We start from the raw sequence: 25,932 nt of genomic DNA on the forward strand, positions 1-25,932 counted from the left end.
TTTTTAAACTGACTCTTTCAAACTAGGGATTCCGTGGCTAATTGAGTTAAGACAGTAATTATGCTCATAGATTAGGCTTGTATGACACAACCAGCCCAAACCGGGAGGTTTAAAAAATACTTTCAAAGTACCGGAGCATGTTTTAACATACTGCTGTAACAAACCACTCTGTGGTTTTCTATAGTCAATATAATGTTATAATGTCAATATAAGACATATATAATATAATGTCAATATAAGACAAATACCAACCCAAATGTCACACATTCTAAAGCACACATTCTAATTCACATATTTTAATGTACACATTCTAATGCACACATTCTAATTCACACATTTTAATGTACACATTTTACTTCACACATTCTAATGCGCACATTCAAATGCACACATTCAAATGCACACATTCTTACGCACACATTCTTACGCACACATTCTAACGCACACATTCTAACGCACACATTCTAACGCACACATTCTAAAGCACACATTTTAATGTACACATTTTACTTCACACATTCCAAAAAATCGTTGAGGAACATGTAGGGAAATGGCGCGGCACAATTTCAAGAAAACAGACTCTTTCAATCTAGGGATTCCGTGGCTAATTGAGGTAAGACAGTAATTATGCTCAAAGATTAGGCTTGTATGACACAACCAGCCCAAACCGGGAGGTTTAAAAAAATACTTTCAAAGTACCGGAGCATGTTTGAACATACTGCTGTAACAAAATGTCCACAAGAAATACAGTAGTAGTCCAATATGTAACTATCGTGTCTCTATCTTTCCGACAGTTTCTACCTGCTCTTTTGGATGGACGGAGCAGGATCACTCTGTGGTTTTCTATAGTCAATATAATGTTCAACCCTGCTTCAAGACAAATACCAACCCAAATGTCACACATTCTAACGCAAACATTCTAATGCACACATTCTAACGCACACATTTTAATGTACACATTCTAACGCACACATTTTACTTCACACATTATAACGCAAACATTCTAATGCACACATTTTAACGTACACATTCTAACGCAAACATTCTAACGCACACATTCTAACGCACACATTCTAACGCACACATTCTAACGCACACATTCTAACGCAAACATTCTAACGCACACATTCTAACGCACACATTCTAACGCACACATTCTAACGCACACATTCTAACGCACACATTCTAACGCAAACATTCTAACGCACACATTCTAACGCACACATTCTAACGCACACATTCTAACGCACACATTCAAAAGAAATCTGCTTTCCCTGAGGCATGTGTATTTTGATTGACCATTTTCTTAAAGGAAAATGTGGTTAGAATGTTCACACTATATTTCAACTTGTTCAGTAGTATTACACCCGGGATTGGAGAGGAAGTGTTGACCACACTGTATCATCTGAGACTTTAAACCTCGCTGACCTAACCGCTACATTTAAGAAGTATCAGATATCACTGTGTATTAGTGGTGAGTTAGTTGGGGAGTTTAGCCCGTGTGGGTGAGATTGGGAGTTAACTTGAGAAACAAACGACTTTATTATTCAGGCATAATCCCAAAAAAACAATCACGATAGGTAGTGTTTACAAAACATACGCTTAGAGGTTATGTGTTTCCGTGCAACAGATTGTCCTGTATGGCTCCAATGGTAAGAGCATGGCCCTATTCACGCAGGAAGACAAACTCACTGCCCCTTTATTATATTTACACTTAATACCCTGACTAGAGTATCTTTTGTATGTTTTATTTTTAACCTTTATTTAACAAGGCAAGTCAGTTAAGAACAAATTCTTATTTTCAATGACGGCCTAGGAACTGTGGGTTAACTGCCTGTTCAGGGGCAGAACGACAGATTCGGACCTTGTCAGCTCAGATTTGTACCTTGTCAACCTTCCGGTTACTAGTCCAACACTCTAACCACTAGGCTACCCTGCCGCCCCGTATTTGAGTGCTGAGGTTGTATGTAGATGTTGTATGCACTCACTGCACTGTAGGTCTCTGTGTTTGCATAATAGTGTCTGCTAAGTGGCATATATTGGTACAGTATTATATTTAAGCAATAAGGCACCTCGGGGGTGTGATATATTGGCTAACATACCACGGCTAAGAGCTGTTTTTAAGCACGACGCATCGCGCTCTTAGCCATGGTATATTGGCCATTTACCACAAACCCCCGAGGTGCCTTATTGCTATTATAGAAAATTCAGGACTACCTGTCACAAGAAAAAAAAGTTACCATGATGAGATGATAGGTCTACATACATTGTGTACTGTCCTCCACCCAGAGACGGGCCGCCCGTCCCCACCCAGAGACGGGCCGCCCGTCCCCACCCAGAGACGGGCCGCCCGTCCCAGATTTAGACATCTCATGTAATTTAACGGTTCCATTTCCCGCCATGCTGTTCATACGAATAATTTATTATTATAATGTACCGTTTTTTTTTTTTTTTGGGGGAGGGGGGGTAAAATCTCAGTATCCAGGTTCACGATATTTAACCACTCCTTACCTGCTGAGGTTGCCCATGCTGCCTGTCATGTCCATCTGTCCGTCGTAGATGTCCATACCCTTCCCAACACTGTGCATGCTCTTGATAGACATGGTCCTGGGCAGAGTGGTCTGCCTCTGTTGCTGCATCATCAGATTCCCCTGAGACCCAGACGCCATCTAATAACAATAACGTTATATTCAATTACAATAATACGTTTTCAATTGTATAGCACTTTGCATTATACCAAAGCTCTTACTTAGGCAAAAAATATATATAACATAAGAAAAAAATTAAAACTACCAATGACATCAAAAAAAAAAAATATATATATACACACATTTGTAATCAAGGCAGGGAAAAGAGCAATATAGAATCCGCTCAGATTAGCCCTGGTCCATCATGGGGCTATGTGAATATGTGAACCCTACCGAGTGGCGCAGCATCTCAGTGGTACAGGCGTCACTACAGACCCTGGTTCGATTCCAGGCTGTATGACAACCGGCCGTCATTGTAAAATAAGAACTGACTTGCCTGGTAAATACATTTAAAAAAAAATGAATGTGTGTCCACTCACCGGTCAGAGTTGTTGTATTCATTTTGTGCATTCCGTTTTGCTTTCTGACCACACGTAACAAAATGTCCATGCGAATAGGCTATAAACCTATCACGTCGCAATCCTCACCTGGCCCATCATGAATCCTCCTCCACCGCCGTAGCTGCTCCCCCCAGGGGGGAGGGTAGACGCCCCGGACATGGAGCCCATGGACATCCTATTGTTCCTGTTGTTGATCCTGCTGATGGTGCGAAACGCTGGCCCTTTAAAGGAATGCTGCTGCTGGACCGACATCATCCCCTCTCCCCCCTACCGGAAATGGAAATGTTCATAAAAAAAAAAAAAGTGCTGTAAATATAATAATTATATTGTAACGCAAATTAAATGAACATATTTGCTTTTACAAACACCTGAAAAGCTAGTTTGGACTTAGTGCATTATACATTTAAAATGTATTTAGGAACAAATAATGCACTATTTGAAATACATAACTCATTTTCACATGCCATGGAACATATAAAGAATTGCAATGTGTTAATCTTGTTTAAAAATTTCGGTAGTGCTCCACCAACCATCCTCATGGGGGCTTGGTAGGTCATGGACCCTCCTCCTCCTGCCTGTCTCATCTGGGTCCCAGAGCTGTAGGCTCCTCCATTGACGGTGCTGTAGACAGACTGCTGGCGGTTGAATGTGGCATCGTGGTCCGAGACGAGGCTGACCCCATCGCTGCCATCCGCATCTACCCAGGCTGCCACTGGGGATGGCTGAAACAAGATTCAGGACGAGTCAGAATCAGAAAACCACCTCATCAATACAGACAGAACATCAACATCAACACAGACAGAACATCAACATCGATAGACAGACAACATAAACATCAATACAGACAGAGGACATCAACATCAATACAGACAGAGGACATCAACACCAATACCACATCAATACAGACAGACAACATCAACACAAACAGGACATCAACATCAATACCACATCAATACAGACAGACAACATCAACACAAACAGGACATCAACATCAATACCACATCAATTCAGACAGAACATCACCATCAATAGACAGAACATCACCATCAATACAGACAGAGGACATCAACATCAATACCACATCAATACAGACAGGCACCATCAACACAGACAGGACATCAACATCAATAGACAGAACATCACCATCAATACAGACAGAGGACATCATCAATACCACATCAATACAGACAGACAACATCAACACCGACAGGACATCAACATCAATACAGACAGAACATCCACATCAATACAGACAGAACATCCACATCAATACAGATAATACAACACTTGAAAGAAAAACCTTACGTTGACACAATACACACAGAACACATAATGCAGTGTATCTAACGTCAGATACCTGAGCGGGCATGTTCTGGAGCCTAACGGAACGCAGGGACATGGTCTCTAGATCTGGGCCGGAAGCACGGCCCATCGCCCGGTTCACGGTGGACATCTGTTGTCTCATGGCCCCTCCGCCAGCCTGGTAGAACAGACTTGATCAGCACACTGGTACACATACATGATTAACATATGCCCCCCCCCCCCACACACACACACACAGAAAAAAATAACAGTGCCTTGCTTCAGATGCCCAAAAGGATCTGTATGGTAGTCGAAGAATACAGTAACTCATTAACGTGGTACCTGGTAGCCCCCTCCCCCCTGGTAGCCCCCGCTCAGGCTCATGTTATCGTGGTACTGGTACCCTCCTCCTCCTCCTCCTCCTCCACCCCCCATGCTGAGCCTCTGACCACCACTCAGGTCCATCGCCGAGCGGGAGGAGAAACCACCAGAGTAGTGAGACATCCTGGGTGCCTGGGACAGAGGAGGAAGAAGAGGAGAAGTTGAAAAAATATTGTATTGTACATTTGCATTAAAGTTCATGGAAATGAGTCTTTATTGCTTCTAACCAGCCCCCAAGACACAGACTGTAACCCCCCCCCCCCCTGCTCAAGGGCACTACGGCAGGATGAAAGGCATGGTGAATCGTTATTGGGAGGTGATCAGTAATGAAGGCCGGTGAGGTGATCAATAATGAAGACCTGGGGAGGTGATCAATAATGAAGGCCTGGTGAGGTGATCAATAATGAAGGCCTGGTGGGTGATCAATAATAAAGGCCTGGTGGGTGATCAATAATAAAGGCCGGGGGAGGTGATCAATAATGAAGGCCGGTTGAGGTGATCAATAATGAAGACCTGGGGAGGTGATCAATAATGAAGGCTGGTTGAGGTGATCAATAATGAAGGCCTGGGGAGGTGATCAATAATGAAGGCCGGTTGAGGTGATCAATAATGAAGGCCGGGGGAGGTGATCAATAATGAAGGCCGGGGGAGGTGATCAATAATGAAGGCCTGGGGAGGTAATCAATAATGAAGGCCTGGGGAGGTGATCAATAATGAAGGCCTGGGAGGTGATCAATAATGAAGGCCTGGGGAGGTAATCAATAATGAAGTCCTGTGATAATCAATAATGAAGGCCGGGAGGTGATCAATAATGAAGGCCTGGGGAGGTGATCAATAATGAAGGCCTGGGAGGTGATCAATAATGAAGGCCTGGGGAGGTAATCAATAATGAAGTCCTGGTGAGGTAATCAATAATGAAGGCCGGTGAGGTGATCAATAATGAAGGCCTGGGGAGGTGATCAATAATGAAGGCCTGGTGGTTGATCAATAATGAAGGCCTGGTGGGTGATCAATAATGAAGGCCGGGGGAGGTGATCAATAATGAAGGCCTGGGGGGTGATCAATAATGAAGGCCTGGGGAGTTGATCAATAATGAAGGCCGGGAGTTGATCAATAATGAAGGCCTGGGGAGGTGATCAATAATGAAGGCCTGGGGAGTTGATCAATAATGAAGGCCGGGGGGTGATCAATAATGAAGGCCTGGGGAGTTGATCAATAATGAAGGCCTGGGGAGTTGATCAATAATGAAGGCCGGGGGGGTGATCAATAATGAAGGCCTGGGGAGGTGATCAATAATGAAGGCCTGGGGAGGTGATCAATAATGAAGGCCTGGGGAGGTGATCAATAATGAAGGCCTGGGGAGGTGATCAATAATGAAGGCCTGGGGAGGTGATCAATAATGAAGGCCTGGGGAGGTGATCAATAATGAAGGCCTGGGGAGGTGATCAATAATGAAGGCCTGGGGAGGTGATCAATAATGAAGGCCTGGGGAGGTGATCAATAATGAAGGCCTGGGGAGGTGATCAATAATGAAGGCCGGGGGAGGTGATCAATAATGAAGGCCGGGGGAGGTGATCAATAATGAAGGCCGGGGAGGTGATCAATAATGAAGGCCTGGGGAGGTGATCAATAATGAAGGCCGGGGGAGGTGATCAATAATGAAGGCCGGGGGAGGTGATCAATAATGAAGGCCGGGGAGGAAGGCCTGGGGAGGTGATCAATAATGAAGGCCTGGGGAGTTGATCAATAATGAAGGCCGGGGGAGGTGATCAATAATGAAGGCCGGGGGAGGTGATCAATAATGATGTGCAATCAGGATGACATGTTTACCTGACAAAGACAGGCGGAGACACGCCAGGAGCCCGGGAGAAAACTCTAGGACATATCTGAGTAAACTGGTCTACTATTTTTGGCTAAGCTTCCAGAAGAACTTCACCATTACATCAGTGTTGTTGACATTATCTTGTTAGCGGTTGGAGTGAACAACAGGGCCTTCTCTCTCTCGACCTTGGGAGAAAACCCTCCCTAACTTAGACTCGATGGATTCTTAGAACGAGACAATTATTTTTCAGAAACCACATACAGCATGTTATCTGACTGTATTCAGAAAAAAAACGTATTTGGTTTTTCGAAGGCCAGAGGCATATTTCTACCCCTTATGTTGAGAATGACAAATTATTGTGGTTCTATCGTTATACGTCTACTGCTAATGCTAATCACTATGACCCCGCCTCTATGACCCCGCCTCTATGACCCCGCCTCTATGACCCCGCCTCTATGACTCCGCCTCTATGACTCCGCCTGTATTAGCGGGGACAACAAACTCTGACCTTTCCAGATCTACCTTTAGTAGATACTGTAAATGCTGTGAGTCACGGTCATAAAAAGGGAGTGGTTCATGTCTATGGACTAGTGTTGACACAAGTAAAAATGCTGTGTACCTTCATTGTGCAAAGCTAATTGTAAAAGTCATGGGGAAATTGTTGAGTTTAGAATGATAATTCTTTTATGCAGTCAACAAGGCCACTATAATGGAGTTATTTATTTTGTTACCATTACCGTGTACATGTGAATCATTTCCTTACTGTATATATTCTACTGTATGTACCACAGGAGGCTGGTGGGACATTACTTAGGGAGGACGGGGCTCGTGGTAATGGCTGGAGCGGAATGAGTGGAATGGTATCAAATACACAAAACACATGGTTTCCATGGTTTCCAGGTGTTGGATGCCATTCCATTTGCTCCGTTCCAGACATTATTATGAGCCATCCTCCCCTCAGCAGCCTCCAATGGTGTGTAATGTATATTTGCTGAATACAAAAAAAAACAATATACATCTTGTTTAATGTTACACTCATTAATTCAATTAATTTCATCAATGGCAAGTTCATTCAGCAATGTCCTGGTGTAATGGTGTCAATAGTCTAATGATATCTGCTATGCTAACGTGAGGTGGGAACATTCTGACTGTGAGATGTGGAGGAATCTGAAGGGTGGACCTTAGGTCCTGGAGAGATTGGTGGAGAGCTGCTGTGAAATACCACACTTACAGAGCCCAGAGAAGACCTAGCTCGGTGGCTCTGCCAACACTGCACTGTGAAACCATCCCACTGTGTTGATAGCTGACTGCATTTACAGGAAGATGCAGAGAGCGGACGCAGCGTTTAAGCTGCATATTTTCACGTAGACAGACACCGTCTATAATATCTCTTTACTGGCAACAACACGTCTGCAGGGCTCTTTTCACCATCTGCAGAACATATCAAGTGGAACTCAGAAACCATCGGATGTGTAATGGAGGCAATACTTTCCTAAGAAAATACTGCATGTTGGCCGATAGTTTATAATACATTTATTATATATTTATAATACCTGGTCCCTAAAACTGAGTAGAACTCACCATGACAGGTGTGGAGGCTGGACTACCACTCACCATGACAGGCGTGGAGGCTGTGTGGAGGCTGGACTACCACTCACCATGACAGGTCTGGAGGCTGGACGACCTCTCACCATGACAGGTCTGGAGGCTGTCTGGAGGCTGGACTACCACTCACCATGACAGGCGTGGAGGCTGTGTAGAGGCTGGACTACCACTCACCATGACAGGCGTGGAGACTGTGTAGAGGCTGGACTACCACTCACCATGACAGGCGTGGAGGCTGTGTAGAGGCTGGACTACCACTCACCATGACAGGTCTGGAGGCTGGACTACCACTCACCATGACAGGTCTGGAGGCTGTGTGGAGGCTGGACTACCACTCACCATGACAGGTCTGGAGGCTGTGTAGATGTAGGACTACCACTCACCATGACAGGTCTGGAGGCTGTGTAGATGTAGGACTACCACTCACCATGACAGGTCTGGAGGCTGTGTAGATGTAGGACTACCACTCACCATGACAGGTCTGGAGGCTGTGTAGATGTAGGACTACCACTCACCATGACAGGTCTGGAGGCTGTGTAGATGTAGGACTACCACTCACCATGACAGGTCTGGAGGCTGTGTAGACGTAGGATTTAGAGCTGAACCCTGGGTTGAAGGTCTGGTACTTCATTGTTGAAGAACCGCTGTGTTCTACAAAACAAAAAGAGAGAGGGGAAATCAGAAAATGTCATGAATCAACACTAAAGGAAGGACCTGAATCAGCACACCAAAAACTGATCCAATTTAAAGACAACACTAAGGAAGGACCTGAAACATCAAACCATAACTATGAGGCCTTGGGTTTGTCACCACCACCACACATAAATTAAACATCGATACGATATTGGTATAACTAGTTTAATGATGTGGGACATGACATTGGTATAACTAGTTTAATGATATGGGACATGACATTGGTATAACTAGTTTAATGATATGGGACATGACACAGAGAGTAGAGATCGTACAGAGTAGAGATTGAACAGAGTAGAGATCGTACAGAGTAGAGATCGAACAGAGTAGAGATCGAACAGAGTAGAGATCGTACAGAGTAGAGATCGTACAGAGTAGAGATAGTACAGAGGGCAGAGATAGTACAGCAATATGAATAGTAGAGGGCAGAGATAGTACAGAGCAGAGATCATAAAGTAAAGTGAATAGTACAGAGGGCAGAGATAATACAGAGCAGAGATCATAAAGTAAAGTGAATAGTACAGAGGGCAGAGATAATACAGAGCAGAGATCATAAAGTAAAGTGAATAGTACAGAGGGCAGAGATAATACAGAGCAGAGATCATAAAGTAAAGTGAATAGTACAGAGGGCAGAGATCAAATCAAATGTTATTATTCAAATGCACTGAGTACAACAGGTGTAGGTAGACCTTACAGTGAAATGTTTACTTACGAGCCCCTAACCGACAGTGCAGTTTTTAAAAAATACGGAAAAGATTAAGAGATAAAAGTAACAAGTAATTAAAGAGCAGCAGTAGAAAATAACAATATACACAGGGGGGTGTCGGTACAGAGTCAATGTGTGGGGGGGGCACCGGTTAGTTGAGGTAGTAAGTACATGTATTAAACTGACTATGCATAGATGACAACAGAGAGTGGCAGTGGTGTGGAGAGGGGAGGGGGGGGGGGGCAATGCAAATAGTCAGGATAGCCATTTGACTAGATGTGCAGGAGTCTTATGGCTTGGGGGGGAAGGAGCTGTTTAGGAGCCTCTTGGACCTAGACTTGGAGCTCCAGTACCGCTTGCTGTGCAGTAGCAGAGAGAACAGTCTATGACTAGGGTGGCTGGAGTCTGACAATTAGTACAGTGTGCAGAGATAGCACAGAGCAGAGATTGTACAGAGTATAGATAATACAGAGTAGAGATCGTACAGAGTAGAGATTGTAGATATCATACAGAGTAGAGATTGAACAGAGTAGAGATCGTACAGAGTAGAGATTGTAGAGATCGTACAGAGTAGAGATCGTACAGAGTAGATATCGTACAGAGTAGAGATTGAACAGAGTAGAGATCGTACAGAGTAGAGATTGTAGAGATCGTACAGAGTAGATATCGTACAGAGTAGATATCGTACAGAGTAGATATCGTACAGAGTAGAGATCGTACAGAGTAGATATCGTACAGAGTAGAGATTGAACAGAGTAGAGATCATACAGAGTAGAGATTGTAGAGATCGTACAGAGTAGAGATCGTACAGAGTAGAGATTGTAGGGATCGTACAGAGTAGAGATTGAACAGAGTAGAGATCATACAGAATAGAGATTGAACAGAGTAGAGATCGTCCAGAGTAGAGATTGAACAGAGTAGAGATCGTACAGAATAGAGATCGTCCAGAGCAGAGATCGAACAGAGCAGAGATAGTACAGAGCAGAGTTAATACAGAGCAGAGTTAATACAGAGCAGAGTTAATACAGAGCAGAGTTAATACAGAGCAGAGTTAATACAGAGCAGAGTTAATACAGAGCAGAGTTAATACAGAGCAGAGTTAATACAGAGCAGAGTTAATACAGAGCAGATATAATACAGAGCAGATATAATACAGAGCAGAGATTGCACAGAGAGCAGAAGGACAGAAGGACAACAGTTGTATATAGTAGTTTACAGGCACCAACCTGACCTGGGAGCAATTAGTATTTGTTTTCTTTCAAACACCTTGAGCGTATGATTGAGCAAGCTTGTTAGCGCCGGAGGGGCAGGATCTACAACTCCACTGGTTGTGTTACTCCAGACGACATCAAATAAAGCGCAGATAAAATATTTAAAATAAAAAAAATACTATTTGGACCCAACCCAGCGTCCTCGGGGGAAGAGAAACAGTGAATAATTAAATGTTTGTATATCAGTAAAGCACCGAGAGGCATAAAGAGCAGTGATCTAGTAGTGTGTGTGTGTGTGTGTGTGTGTGTGTGTGTGTGTGTGTTTTGTGTGTGTGTGTGTGTGTGTGTGTAATTACAGAGTCATGTGTTAGTGACAGGCTAAGTCAGAAGGAGTTGCAGAACAGACTGACTAACCTCTGCAGTTCACTGACACAGTTATCTGGCTTCACTAGCTGTACAAGGCTGGACACACACACACACACACACACACACACACACACGCACACACACACATCACAGGTGGTTTACACGGTTATCTGGCTTCACTAGCTGTACAAGACACACACACACACACACACACACACACACACACACACACACACACACACACACACACACACGCACACACACACATCACAGGTGGTTTACACGGTTATCTGGCTTCACTGAAACTAGTTAACAAGGCCAAATGAAGGTTTCTGTCTCAGTATGTAAAACTACACCGCTCAATAGAACTGTTCAATAAATACAGGATATTGTTGTTGTTCTATAACATACATATTGTTGTTGTTCTATAACATACATATTGTTGTTGTTCTATAACATACATATTGTTGTTGTTCTATAACATACATATTGTTGTTGTTCTATAACATACATATTGTTATTGTTGTTCTATAACATACATATTGTTGTTGTTCTATAACATACATATTGTTGATGTTCTATAACATACATATTGTTGTTGTTCTATAACATACATATTGTTGTTGTTCTATAACATACATATTGTTATTGTTGTTCTGTAACATACATATTGTTGTTCTATAACATACATATTGTTGTTGTTGTTCTATAACATACATATTGTTGTTCTATAACATACATATTGTTGTTGTTGTTGTATAACATACATATTGTTGTTGTTCTATAACATACATATTGTTATATAACATACATATTGTTGTTGTTATATAACATACATATTGTTGTTCTATAACATACATATTGTTGTTATTCTATAACATACATATTGTTATTGTTATTGTTCTATAACATACATATTGTTGTTGTTCTATAACATACATATTGTTATTGTTATTGTTCTATAACATACATATTGTTGTTGTTCTATAACATACATATTGTTGTTGTTCTATAACATACATATTGTTGTTGTTCTATAACATACATATTGTTATTGTTCTATAACATACATATTGTTGTTGTTTTTTAAAAATCTGTCATTTCATTTCAGAAAGACAAATAATCCGTTTTTTTGGTCAAATTATGTATCTCCGCCTCACTGTCAGATAAATAAGTAGTACTGAGTAGTACTGTTTTACAGTCAAATGTAAAAAATAAAATAAAAAATACATGTTTAATAAAGAACTATACAAATGATACATTTGTGACATCAAAATGATTATAAAAACATCTAAGAATAATAATTAAATACATTAATATGAGATCTGTATGTAAAACATTTACATTTGACATTTATAATTTAGCAGATGCTCTTACCCAGAGTGCCTTATAGTTAGTGCATTGATCTTAAGATATTTAAATGAGACAACCACATATCACAGTCTAATATACAGGATACAAACATTCCATTCCAGCTAAACAATCGATATATAGCATTTTTGCAACAACAAAAAACATTTTCATACACATAAAATCTGAATTAAAAAATCTGAGAACAGTACAATTTTACACACACATGAATGCCCCCATACTGTCTTGCCTAGTTTAATAAAGGTTAAATAAATAAAAATAAGCAATCGTTTCTAACATTTAAAAAAAAAAAAGATAAAAAAATGGTGGATATAGAGTTTAGGAAATAAACACTTCATATATAGACTGGTATTACATCCTGTCCTGAGGAAACATGGAATATGTTTGTGAGAAGCAGGGAGGGAGCTCTGCAGAAAGAACTATGTGATTTCATGTACATTTTTTACATGCTGTGACATGACTGCTTAGATTAAAGGGGAGTCATGGCCAGAGGCTGGTCCTAACAGAACCTTCCTTTACCTGTTGTGAACAAAAATTCAACAAGATCTCACAGAAAATTGTGAAATTGACAGGAAGTCAATAGGAAGACTCTCTCTACAGAGGAAGTTAATAGGAAGTCTCTCTCTACACTGGAAGTTAATAGGAAGTCTCTCTCTCTACAGTGGAAGTTAATAGGAAGTCTCTCTCTCTCTCTACAGAGGAAGTTAATAGGAAGTCTCTCTCTCTCTCTCTACACAGGAAGTTAATAGGAAGTCTCTCTCTCTCTCTCTACACAGGAAGTTAATAGGAAGTCTCTCTCTCTCTACACAGGAAGTTAATAGGAAGTCTCTCTCTCTACACAGGAAGTTAATAGGAAGACTCTCTCTCTACACAGGAAGTTAATAGGAAGTCTCTCTCTCTCTACACAGGAAGTTAATAGGAAGTCTCTCTCTCTTAATAGGAAGTCTACACAGGAAGTTAATAGGAAGTCTCTCTCTCTACACAGGAAGTTAATAGGAAGTCTCTCTCTCTACACAGGAAGTTAATAGGAAGTCTCTCTCTCTCTACACAGGAAGTTAATAGGAAGTCTCTCTCTACACAGGAAGTTAATAGGAAGTCTCTCTCTCTCTCTACACAGGAAGTGTAGAGTCTCTCTCTCTCTCTCTACACAGGAAGTTAATAGGAAGACTCTCTCTACACAGGAAGTCTCTCTCTCTCTCTACACAGGAAGTTAATAGGAAGACTCTCTCTCTCTCTACACAGGAAGTTAATAGGAAGACTCTCTCTACACAGGAAGTCTCTCTCTCTCTCTACACAGGAAGTTAATAGGAAGTCTCTCTCTCTCTCTACACAGGAAGTTAATAGGAAGTCTCTCTCTACACAGGAAGTTAATAGGAAGTCTCTCTCTCTCTACACAGGAAGTTAATAGGAAGTCTCTCTCTCTCTCTACACAGGAAGTTAATAGGAAGTCTCTCTCTCTCTCTACACAGGAAGTTAATAGGAAGTCTCTCTCTCTCTCTACACAGGAAGTTAATAGGAAGTCTCTCTCTACACAGGAAGTTAATAGGAAGTCTCTCTCTACACAGGAAGTTAATAGGAAGTCTCTCTCTCTCTCTACACAGGAAGTTAATAGGAAGTCTCTCTCTCTCTACACAGGAAGTTAATAGGAAGTCTCTCTCTACACAGGAAGTTAATAGGAAGTCTCTCTCTCTACACAGGAAGTTAATAGGAAGTCTCTCTCTCTACACAGGAAGTTAATAGGAAGTCTCTCTCTCTCTACACAGGAAGTTAATAGGAAGTCTCTCTCACAGGAAGTTAATAGGAAGACTCTCTACACAGGAAGTTAATAGGAAGTCTCTCTCTCTCAGGAAGTTACACAGGAAGTTAATAGGAAGTCTCTCTCTCTCTACACAGGAAGTTAATAGGAAGTCTCTCTCTCTACACTGGAAGTTAATAGGAAGACTCTCTCTCTACACAGGAAGTTAATAGGAAGTCTCTCTCTCTCTCTCTACACAGGAAGTTAATAGGAAGTCTCTCTCTCTACACAGGAAGTTAATAGGAAGTCTCTCTCTCTCTACACAGGAAGTTAATAGGAAGTCTCTCTCTCTCTACACAGGAAGTTAATAGGAAGTCTCTCTCTCTCTACACTGGAAGTTAATAGGAAGTCTCTCTCTCTCTACACTGGAAGTTAATAGGAAGTCTCTCTCACTCTACAGAGGAAGTTAATAGGAAGTCTCTCTCTCTCTACAGAGGAAGTTAATAGGAAGTCTCTCTCTCTCTCTACGACTGTGTGATCACACTCTCCGCAGCCGATGTGAGTAAAACCTTAAAACAGATCAACATACACAAGGCCGCAGGGCCGGACGGATTACAGGGACGCAAACTGCTACTGTTGGTCTTCACTGACATGTTCAACCTCTCCCTGTCCGAGTCTGTAATACCAACGTGTTTTAAGCAGACCACCATAGTCCCTGTGCCCAAAGAACACTAAGGTAACCTGCCTAAATGACTACCGACCCGTAGCACTCACATCTGTAGCTATGAAGTGCTTTGAAAGGCTGGTCATGGCTCACATCAACACCATTATCACAGAAACCATAGACCTACTCAAATTTGCATACAGCCCCAACAGATCCACAGATGATGAAATCTCTATTGCTCTCCACACTGCCCTTTCCCACCGGCACAAAAGAAACACCTGTGTGTGAATGTTATTCATTGACTACAGCTCAGCGTTCAACACCATAGTGCCCTCAAAGCTCATAACTAAGCTAAGGACCCTGGGACTAAACACCTCCCTCTGCAACTGGATCCTGGACTTCCTGACGGGCCGCCCCCCAAATGGTAAGGATAGGTAACAACACATCCGCCACGCTGATCCTCAACACAGGGGCCCCTAAGGGGTGCGTGCTCAGTCCCCTCCTGTACCCCATGTTCACTCATGACTGCATGGCCAGGCACGACTTCAAAACTGTCATTAAGTTTACCGATGACACAACAGTGTCGGCCTGATCACCGACAACGACGAGACAGCCTATGGGGAGGAGGTCAGAGACCTGGCCGTGTGGTGCCAGGACAACCTCTCCCTCAACGTGAGTAAGACAAAGGAGATGATTGTGGACTATAGGAAAAGGAGGACCGAGCACGCCCCCATTCTCATCGACGGGGCTGTAGTGGAGCAGGTTGAGAGCTTCAATTTCCTTGGTGTCCACATCACCAACAAACCATCATGGTCCAAACACACCAAGACAGTCGTGAAGAGGGTGCGACAAAGCCTATTCCCCCTCAGGAGACTGAAAAGATTTGGCATGGTTCCTCAGATCCTCAAAAGGTTCTACAGCTGCACCATCAAGAGCATGGTGGTTGCCATGGTTGCATCACTGCCTGGTATGGCAACTGCTCGGCCTCCGACCGCAAGGCACTACAGAGGGTAGTGCGTACGGCCCAGTACATCACTGGGGCCAAGCTTCCTGCCATCCAGGACCTCTATACCAGGCGGTGTCAGAGGAAGGCCCTAAAAATTGTCAAAGACTCCAGCCACCCTAGTCATAGACTGTTCTCTCTGCTACCGCACGGCAAGCTGTACCAGAGTGCCAAGTCTAGGTCCAAGAGGCATCTATAAACATCTTCTACCCCCAAGCCATAAGACTCCTGAACACCTAATCAAATGGCTACCCAGACTATTTGCATTGCCCCCCCCCCCTCTTTTCGCTACTGCTACTCTCTGTTGTTATCATCTATGCATAGTCACTTTAATAACTCTACCTACATGTACATATTACCTCGACTAAGCGGTGCCCCCGCACATTGACTCTGTACCGGTACCCCCCCCCCCCCTGTATATAACCTTGCTATTGTTATTTTACTGCTGCTCTTTAATTACTTGTTCCTTTTATTTCTTATTCTTATTTGTATTTAAACTGCATTGTTGGTTCGGGGCTCGTAAGTCAGCATTTCACTGTAATATCTACACCTCTTGTATTCGGTGACTCATTCAATTTGATATGATTTGATTTTAGAGTACAAAGTTAAAGACAACAAGACTGTACTTGTGGGTGTGTGTGTGTGTGTGTGTGTGTGTGTGCACGCGTTTGTGTGTTCCCAGGCAGGTAGGCTGGAGGGAGGGGTGTGTGAGCTTCATACTTGGCAAAGTCAAAGCCTCAGGGAGCAGGCAACAAACTGGTTGGTGGAGAATGAGGCCAGAAAGCGAGAGGGAAAGAGTGAGAGCCGAGAAAATGAGAGAGAAAGATTAAAGAGACAGCACCCCAAGGATTTGGGCCTAACCCTGCTGACAACATGCAAACACTACCTGTCACTCAACAGGCACCTTTTCCTGGTCTGTCTACAACAAGATCTCAAAGGTTCCCTTCTAAATTCAACATAGTTAGTATGGACGAACTGCAATGTTTTTTGCCACATTAATTCCGAGTGGTTAGAAGGTAAACTTAAAAATGAACAGTTTAGGCATTCATTCCGAGTGGTTAGAAGGTAAACTTAAAAATGAACAGTTTAGGCATTCATTCCGAGTGGTTAGAAGGTAAACTTAAAAATGAACAGTTTAGGCATTCATTCCGAGTGGTTAGAAGGTAAACTTAAAAATGAACAGTTTAGGCATTCATTCAGCATGGTTAAGCTTAGGGCTGTTTTTTGTTTAGTTTTTTTAACCTTTATTTAAGTAGGAAAGTCAGTTAAGAACAAAGTCTTATTTTCAATGACTGTCGAGGAACAGTGGGTTAACTGCCTTGTTCAGGGGAACAGTGGGGTTAACTGCCTTGTTCCGGGGAACAGTGGGGTTAACTGCCTTATTCGGGGGAACAGTGGGTTAACTGCCTTGTTCGGGCGAACAGTGGGTTAACTGCCTTGTTCGGGGGAACAGTGGGTTAACTGCCTTGTTCCGGGGCAGAACGACAGACTTTATACCCTGTCAGCTCGGGGGTTTGATCGTGCAACCTTTGTGGTTACTAGTCCAACGCTCTAACCACTAGGGTAAGGCTTAAAACAAACAAAATAATGAAATACAATGCACTCTTACCATCAAATATCATCGAGTATTCTCATGGCGTGCTACTGCATTATAAACTGTGGTGGTGCAGTGACCTAAGCAATGTGCTCCCACTCCCACAGCATCATGAATTCACACCCAGTGTCGGCCAAACATTTAATTCATTTGATTCATTTAATTCATTTGATTCATTTAATTCATTGGATAAAGATATATATCCACGTCCTTTTCAAACATCTGAAATTGGGAGTCTATTTCCAGAGATCAGGCTGCTGTCTGGGCCCACAGGCTTACCAACGTGAATTGAAGAAATCAATGTTCATTGTGTTCTTAATCCAAATCAATGATACGTTAGTCATCTGTTAATAATGTTATCAATACATCACGATATTTCGTAGTATTGATCAATATGTTACAAATAAGTATGTATTATGGTATGTTTATTTGCATCCTCTATGTACAGCCATTACATTTCTCCCTGCAGAGTAATAGTTAGTCACTCACGTAAAGCGGAATTTGAATTAAAGGTGCAATCCCCTCAGGAAGATTTCATCTGTGGATGTTTTATCCATGCTCTAGTATTGTCTGTGTGTTTTTCTACTAGCACATGCATAACTGCATTCACAGTGTGAAAAGTGTACATTGTATTTGTTCTGAAATCCCTGCCAGTGACTCATTTACATTACATTTACATTTACATTTAAGTCATTTAGCAGACGCTCTTATCCAGAGCGACTTACAAATTGGTGAATTCACCTTCTGACATAGAGAGCTTATAGAGCTGGATGAATGGAAGATGAATGAGAGTCATCCAATATGCTGTAATAGCAATAAGGCCACGCTCATAAACAACTATTGTTTCTCCCTCATCCTAAACGGCACCGGCCTACCACTGTAGTTAGTGTAGTTAGCAATTTGTTTAAGTGCAACCCTTTTATCTATTTCAACGTAGTCCCGCTTTAAACATGAATTGGGAGACATACTCTGTTTGTTTGTTCAGTTTGCACTCAGTTGACCTAGATAGAAGAAGACATGTTGTACTGTTCCTCTCAGGTATGTGTCTCTGGTTGCCTAGAGAATACACCCCTTGACTTATTCAACAATTGTTGTGTTACAGCCTGAATTCAACATTTATTAAATATATTTTTTTTCCTCACCCATCTACACTCACACAATACACCATACTGACCAAATGAAAACATGTTTTTAGAAATGTTTTGCAAATGTATTGAAAATTAAACAGAAATAACTAATTTACATAAGTATTCACATCCCTCAATACATGTTAGATTCACCTTTGTCAGCGATTACAGCTGTGAGTTTTTCTGTGTAAGTATCTAAGAGCTTTGCACACCTGGATTGTACAATATTTGCACATTATTCTTTCTTAAATTCTTCAAGTCTTGCCATAGATCTTCAAGCCAATTTAAGTCAAAACTGTAACTAGGCCACCCATGAACATTCAATGTCATCTTGGTAAGTAACTCCAGTGTATATTTGGTCTTGTGCTTTAGGTTATTGTCCTGCTGAAAGATGAATTTGTCTCCCAGTATCTGTTGGAAAGCAGATTAAACCAGGTTTTCCTCCAGGATTTTTGCCTGTGCTTAGCTCTATTCAATTTTTTCTTATCCTAAAAAAAACCTCCCTAGTTCTTGCCAATGACAAGCATCCCCATAACATGATGCAGCCACCACCATGCTTAATAATATGTAGAGTGGTACTCAGTGAAGTGTTGTGTTGGCTTTACCCCAAACATAATGCCTTGTATTCAGGACATAAAGTTAATTTAGACATTTTGTTTTGCAGTATTACTTTAGTGCCTTATTGCAAACAGGATGCATGTTTTGGAATATTTTTATTCTGTAGAGGCTTCCTCCTTTTCACTCTGTTATTCATGTCAGTATTGTAGAGCACGTACAACGTTGTTGATCCATCCTCAGTTTTCTACGATCACAGCCATTAAACTGTAAATGTTTTAAAATCACCATTGGCCTCATGGTGAAATCCCTGAGCGATTTCCTTCCTCTCCGGCAACTGAGTTAGGAAGGACACCTTTGTAGTGACTGGGTGTATTGATGTGCCATCCAAAGTGTAATTAATAACTTCACCATGCTCAAACGGACATTCAATGTCTGCTTTAAAAAAAATCTTTACCCATCTATCAATAACTGTCCTTCTTTGCAAGGCATTGGAAAACCTCCCTGGTCTTTGTGGTTGAAATTCACTGCTGGCGTACAGAGATGAGGTAGTCATTTAAAAATAATGTTAAACATTATTATTATTATTTCACATAGAGAGAATCCATGCAATTTATTATGTGACTTGTTAAACGGAATTTGACTCCTGAACGTATTTCGGCTTTGTCATAATAAAGGGGTTGAATACTTATTGACTTATTTTTTTATTTTTTTATATTTTTTATTTCACCTTTATTTAACCAGGTAGGCTAGTTGAGAACAAGTTCTCATTGGCAACTGCGACCTGGCCAAGATAAAGCATAGCAGTGTGAACAGACAACACAGAGTTACACATGGAGTAAACAATTAACAAGTCAATAAATTATTGACATTTCAGCTTTTCATTTTTAATTAATTTGTAAACATTTCTAAAAACATAATTCCACTTTGCCATTATGGGGTATTTGTGTGTAGATCAGTGACACAACATCTACATTAAATCCATTTTAAATTCAGGCTGTAACACAACAGTGTGTGGGGGGGGGGGGTGAATACTTTCTGAAGGCAATGTACCGTAAACCTCATTACATTTACATTTAAGTCATTTAGCAGACGCTCTTATCCAGAGCGACTTACAAATTGGTGAATTCACCTTCTGACATCCAGTGGAACAGCCACTTTACAATAGTGCATCTAAATCATTAAGGGGGAGGGGGGGGGGGGTGAGAAGGATTACTTATCCTTATCCTATCCTCATGCGAGGTTTGGATCAGTGAGTCAACATCAGGTATGGGCCTTTGACATTTTTAAACTGTTCGAGCACTCACATATTTTTTTGGTTGAATAATCGAGTACTCAAAATGGAAAAAAATATTTTAAAAATTATAACATAAGGCCTGCATTGGAAAAATATATACGTGCACCTTCATCTATAGGCCTTTGTCAAAAGTGCACAATAATGTATAATTTCTCATAACCATTATAGATAACAAATCATAGTTGCTAAATTGCCACATGTATATTAAAGTCAATAAAAAAAGCAAGAACAATTGATTTAAACCGTAATATCAACTGGTTACATTATATCGGGGAACACAGTCCTGAAAAAGGTCTGTAACCTCAGTAGTGGTGCTTGCTTGAAAATTAGCGGCTTTATTCTGCTTGTTCTAAACGGATTAACAAGTCCACATTTTTAAAAACAAATGTATTTAACCTTTATTTAACTAGGCAAGTAAGTTAAGAACAAATTCTAAATTTACAATGACGGCCTACCCCAGCCAACGTTGGGTCAATTGTAACACCGCCCTATGGGACTCCCAATCACAGCCAGATGTGATACAGCCTGGATTCAAACCAGGGACTGTAGTGACACCTCTTGCACTAAAATGCTGCACCACTCAGGAGCCTATGGTTAATGAGTCTTTGTCGACATCTAAATAATTTTCAGTCTCTCCTGGTAGCAGCCTGGGACTAACACTGTCACTGACTACTGAACACCATCATTTAACACCTGGGATAACTCTGAAGACATTAGGAAACTTTTAACTTAAAATCCAGGGAGTACCACAGTTTAGCTAATCCTTGACAGTCCCAGAGAGCTTACATAACAAGACCACTTAGACACCCAGCCTGCTTTGTGTTGACAGAGAGAAAGACCATTGATATGTAATTTCCCTGACAAGACTGGGCAGACAAGAATCACAGAAACCTGGTCTCTCCACCTCTCATTAACTACATATACATTAAACCCTCTCCTCTCTAAAGCGGACTAAGACAGACCTGTAACTCAATCTCACTGAACCAAGTCTGACTAAACCAAGTCTCACTGAACCAAGTCTCACTGAACCAAGTCTTACTGAACCAAGTCTCACTGAACCAAGTCTCACTGAACCAAGTCTCACTGAACCAAGTCTGATTGAACCAGGTCTGACTGAAGCGCTTTATTTTCACCCTAGTCCTCATTGTTTCGGGGTAGCTGTGAGTTCATAGGTCATCTTAGAGCAGACTCAGCCTGAGTAACACCTGTAACCCAATGTTCTGGATCTCAATCTCACTCAAGGCCTTGTTTCACTGAAGCTTTTTCTTTCGACCTAGTCCTTGGCGACAGTTCCTCACTCTCTCTTTCTCCTGGCAGTGAGGTCATTTTATAGATGGGTTGTTTGTTTAGCAACAAAGCCGACTTGTGTGTGAAAACACGACGGGTTTGGCTTAGATTGTTGACAACATGTCAACTATATTTAGTCTCAAATGTTTATTGAATACATAAATACATTTGGACGATGAGCACTTGTTGTCACTCAAATACATTGCTACAGTTGATGGTTAGCTGGCTATTTTATGGTTGCCATGGTTGCAAAGACGTGAGAACAGTCAAAACATCAAAACAAGACATGGTATCAAGAACAAGATAAAACTAGCTGAAACCAGCCACTTACGATTCCCCACATGGCAGCTTCTTGTCATTGTTGCTAACTATCTGGCCATTCAGAATCACAACAACAACACACAGACCGTCAACCCCGTCGAAGCGCGCGCTTCGCGCTTCTTGTCATTGTTGCTAGCTATCTGGCCATTCAGAATCACAACATCAAACACACAGACCGTCTACCCCGTCGAAGCGCGCGCTTCTTGTCATTGTTGCTAGCTATCTGGCCATTCAGAATCACAACAACAACACACAGACCGTCTACCCCGTCGAAGCGCGCGCTTCGCGCTTCTTGTCATTGTTGCTAGCTATCTGGCCGTTCAGAATCACAACAACAACACACAGACCGTCTACCCCGTCCAAGCGCGCGCTTTGCGCTTCGTGACATTGTCAACTAACCGATCTATGAAAGCCATGCTTGTTTGAGCCTGTCAGCTAAAGATTCAATTGTATAAAAACTTCATGGTAAAGCATTGCTATAACCCAAAACAAAAAATAAAGTTTATTTTATTATATTCTATACAGACCTATACAAAGACTGAGGTAGCCGGTGGAGAGAGGGGAGGGAGAGAGAGAAAGGGAGGGGAGAGAGATGGAGAGAGGGGTGAGAAATGGAGAGAGGGGAGAGAGATGGAGAGAGGGGGGAGAGGGAGAGGGGGAGAGAAGAAAGGGAGAAAGGGGAGAGAGATGGAGCGAGGGGGGAGAGAGAGAGAAAGGGAGTGGAGAGAGAGGGGGAGAGAGAAAGGGAGTGGAGAGAGAGGGGGAGAGAGAAAGGGAGGTGGAGAATGGGAGAGAGAAGAGAGGGAGAGAGAGATGAGTGGCAGAACTGGATCATGTAGTTTTTATACACTGTATACAACACTAAACAATTAATCTAGAGTGGTCCCGTGTAGCTCAGGTGGTAGAGCATTGTGCTTGTGGGTTTGATTCCCAGAGGGACCAGTATGGGGGAAATAAGTAAGAGAATGTAGACATTCACTACTCTAAGTTTCTCTGGATAACATCATCTGCTAAATGACTCAAATTAATTGAATAAAAAATTATATAATTAGTAAGAATTCATGCAAGTTGTTTACATGATTTGTTAATTTAACCAAACAGAGTTAAGAATAAATCCAACTCCTGTATGTTGCTCAAAATCGAAGTATTTTAAATAATAGTTTTTATTTTAAATAATATTTTAAGTTATTGCAATAACTTGCAGCATGCCTGTTTTTAGAGGATTGTGGGTAATTCAACATTTGTAGACTTTATGATCATTTTACACAATGTTGTATACATGTTTGAAGAAAGAAAGGTATATTTATATAACAGTATTAAGCAGTTTGTTGTGCCATGAGGCAAATGCATCACATTGCAATGCAGCTCTACCGACAGTTGCTTCAGATGGATTGAGCACTGTCAATAGTTTGCTTATGTATCAAATCAAGTCAGTAAATTGTCTCTGAGCGCGGCAATGTAGTAAGTAGTCTACGGTATACGGTACATTTTGAGTACCATGTCGCCATAGGAGGCTAGGTCCTACCTGAGGAGGTATAGTGTGTGGCTGAGCCGTTCTGTCGTGAAAGCGTCGAGGTTTTCTCGGCGAGCCGCATAGCAACCTGCTGCTGGACCCGCTTGGCCCGGGTCATCTCATCCGACAGGTTGCCCCCTTTCCCCTCGAGCTGGATCTCGGACGGGACCGCGTAAGTACTGACGGCGGTATTGGGCTGCAAAGCAGACAGAAAGACATGATCTTGAGCCCCGAAACTCATTGTCGAAACTCAGAAGGCAATTTAAAAGTTCCAAGGATTCCAACCGAGAGCGCAATGTGTGTTTCTCTTCTAAACAATTTCTGATCTGGAAATAATTAATTTGGTCATCGGTAAAGTCGGTATTCGGTGTTGAGTTGCTCGTTCCTGTGTGAGATACTTTTCTTACGACTGCTCCCTCGGTAATGAACTATACAGTATATGCTGAAATAACAACGGGGTGGAGTCTGTGAGGGAGAGTAGGCTACCTGGCACAGGAAAATAAACTCTCTCATTGAGTACGGTTACATGCCCACAATAATGCGATTATTGTGGATAGTTAGATTCATATAGTAGTTATCGCTTTGCTAAGAAGAACAATTCCCCTAATCATTCTGTTTACATGGACACATCTGAAAAAGGCTACATGATGGCACTCTGATCAATGCAGAAGAACATCGCCAATCAAAAGAAACTTTCTAGCACACTGGTCATGTGCTTTATTTGTAAATCGGGAGGTGCCGGAACTAACAGTTAGCGGGACAGGGGGGTGACCTGGGAAGCACTGAGGTACCGGACATCCTGAGAAAAACAACAACAACATATTTCATGCAATTTTACATGATTTTACACGACTGGAGACTTAATTTTTCTTTAATGCCGCACAAATGATCGAAATGACTACTTTGACACTGACAAACTGAGAATCTGAGAGCAATAAAAACGACCTTGAATCTATCAATAACCCAGGGCTAGGTGTTTGGAGACACATTGTAGGCTACAATATGAAGAGGAAATTATAAACATGCATTCCAGTTTCACTGACTCACCTCAATGATGCGCATCTCACTCACCGGCGATGGCCGACGCGATTTTAAACAATATTTGGAAGTTGATTAAATATTTTTGGTAGCAGACAGATTAGCATTCTTTTTTTTCAGAAGTAGCCATTTGGTTTCCAACCGGTGTTTTCCCTCGATTGTATTTGACATATTGCAAAAGGCTTGTTTTGACCGCATGCTTGTTCACTGACAGATTTGCCGCGCGTCCCCGACTGTAGGCCATGCCATGTTATTGGGTTACGCACAATCCACAGCAATTAAATAAACTGTTGATCCTCTGTGGCAAAATGACGGGCATTTGCATGGTGTAGTAGGACATTCTGAATAATTTAATTTATTTCTGAACATCAGTTATTCAATAGCTAACTTAAGGCAACTATATTTCAATTCCAGATCCCTTTTCCAAAACCCTCAGCGCGTCTATGATTCTATAAACAAATAAATGAGGAAGTGCAACGCTGAAAATAGGAGAGTTGTAGGATCATGTATATCAGAGCAGAGCGAGGGAGGCAGATCATACAAAGTGAATCTCATTCTAGTTCTGTGAGAAATACAGGCGCGCTACTCACACAGCTATGGGCACGCATTAGTCTCAAACAAAGGTTACAATGTTACGCAAACCACAAACACTGGCCGACCCAACCCGAATCAACTCTTAGAATATCAGGCCGTGGGGCAGGACAATTAACAAAGAGGCAACTCGAATTAACTTTGATCGGAGAGGTGTCGAATCCTGTTCCGGCAGGCTCACCTTAAGCCCTGCTGCGATGTTATTTTTGGGAAGCATATTTGATTCTGATTTCATATAAAGTGTGTAAGAATTTGTTACGAACTTCACTCGCGCAGCAGTCTAAGGCACCGCATCTCAGTGCTAGAGTCACTAGAGACCCTGGTTCGGTTCCGGGCTGTATCACAACCGGTCGTGATCGGGAGTCCCATAAGGTGGAGCACAATTGGCCCAGCGTCGGCATTTATATATCCTAATAATTCGAAAGATTGCTTGGAAAACCAGGTGTTTTTAAACCGTGAAATGCTTACTTCGATTTTGACTTTATACCAATTAAGATAAGAAGAGTAATGTGTTTACATGACTATTGCATAATCTACCTACTACCAAAATCAAATTAATATAGAATTATTACTGTGTGAAGGTACTCTGAATGTAGACCGGCGCATGTTGTCGCACTTAACCACTTAAGTGTAAATTTCTCAGCATTGGTATTGATGAATAG

At 41.8% G+C, this 25,932-nt stretch overlaps 1 protein-coding gene across 2 annotated transcripts in view; it reads right to left on the bottom strand.

The window, feature by feature from the left end:
- Positions 1-24,290, bottom strand: part of LOC135556743 (plakophilin-3-like) — a 57,442-nt gene extending 33,152 nt beyond the window's left edge. The window contains exons 1-7 of one of the 2 annotated variants that reach the window (XM_064990157.1): positions 23,654-24,290; positions 8,758-8,849; positions 4,733-4,903; positions 4,446-4,568; positions 3,619-3,810; positions 3,176-3,355; positions 2,512-2,669 (exon numbers count right to left, since the gene is read on the bottom strand). In XM_064990157.1, coding sequence (XP_064846229.1) covers positions 2,512-2,669; positions 3,176-3,355; positions 3,619-3,810; positions 4,446-4,568; positions 4,733-4,903; positions 8,758-8,849; positions 23,654-23,882 — 1,145 coding nt within the window. In that variant the 5' untranslated portion in view covers positions 23,883-24,290. Of the gene's footprint in view, positions 1-2,511; positions 2,670-3,175; positions 3,356-3,618; positions 3,811-4,445; positions 4,569-4,732; positions 4,904-8,537; positions 8,590-8,757; positions 8,850-23,653 lie in introns of those variants that run through there. The other variant, XM_064990158.1, reaches the window with a different exon arrangement.
- Between the last annotated feature and the right edge of the window lie 1,642 nt (positions 24,291-25,932).

The sequence above is a fragment of the Oncorhynchus masou genome, chromosome 15, assembly GCF_036934945.1.
Source record: "Oncorhynchus masou masou isolate Uvic2021 chromosome 15, UVic_Omas_1.1, whole genome shotgun sequence".
NCBI lineage: Eukaryota > Metazoa > Chordata > Actinopteri > Salmoniformes > Salmonidae > Oncorhynchus > Oncorhynchus masou.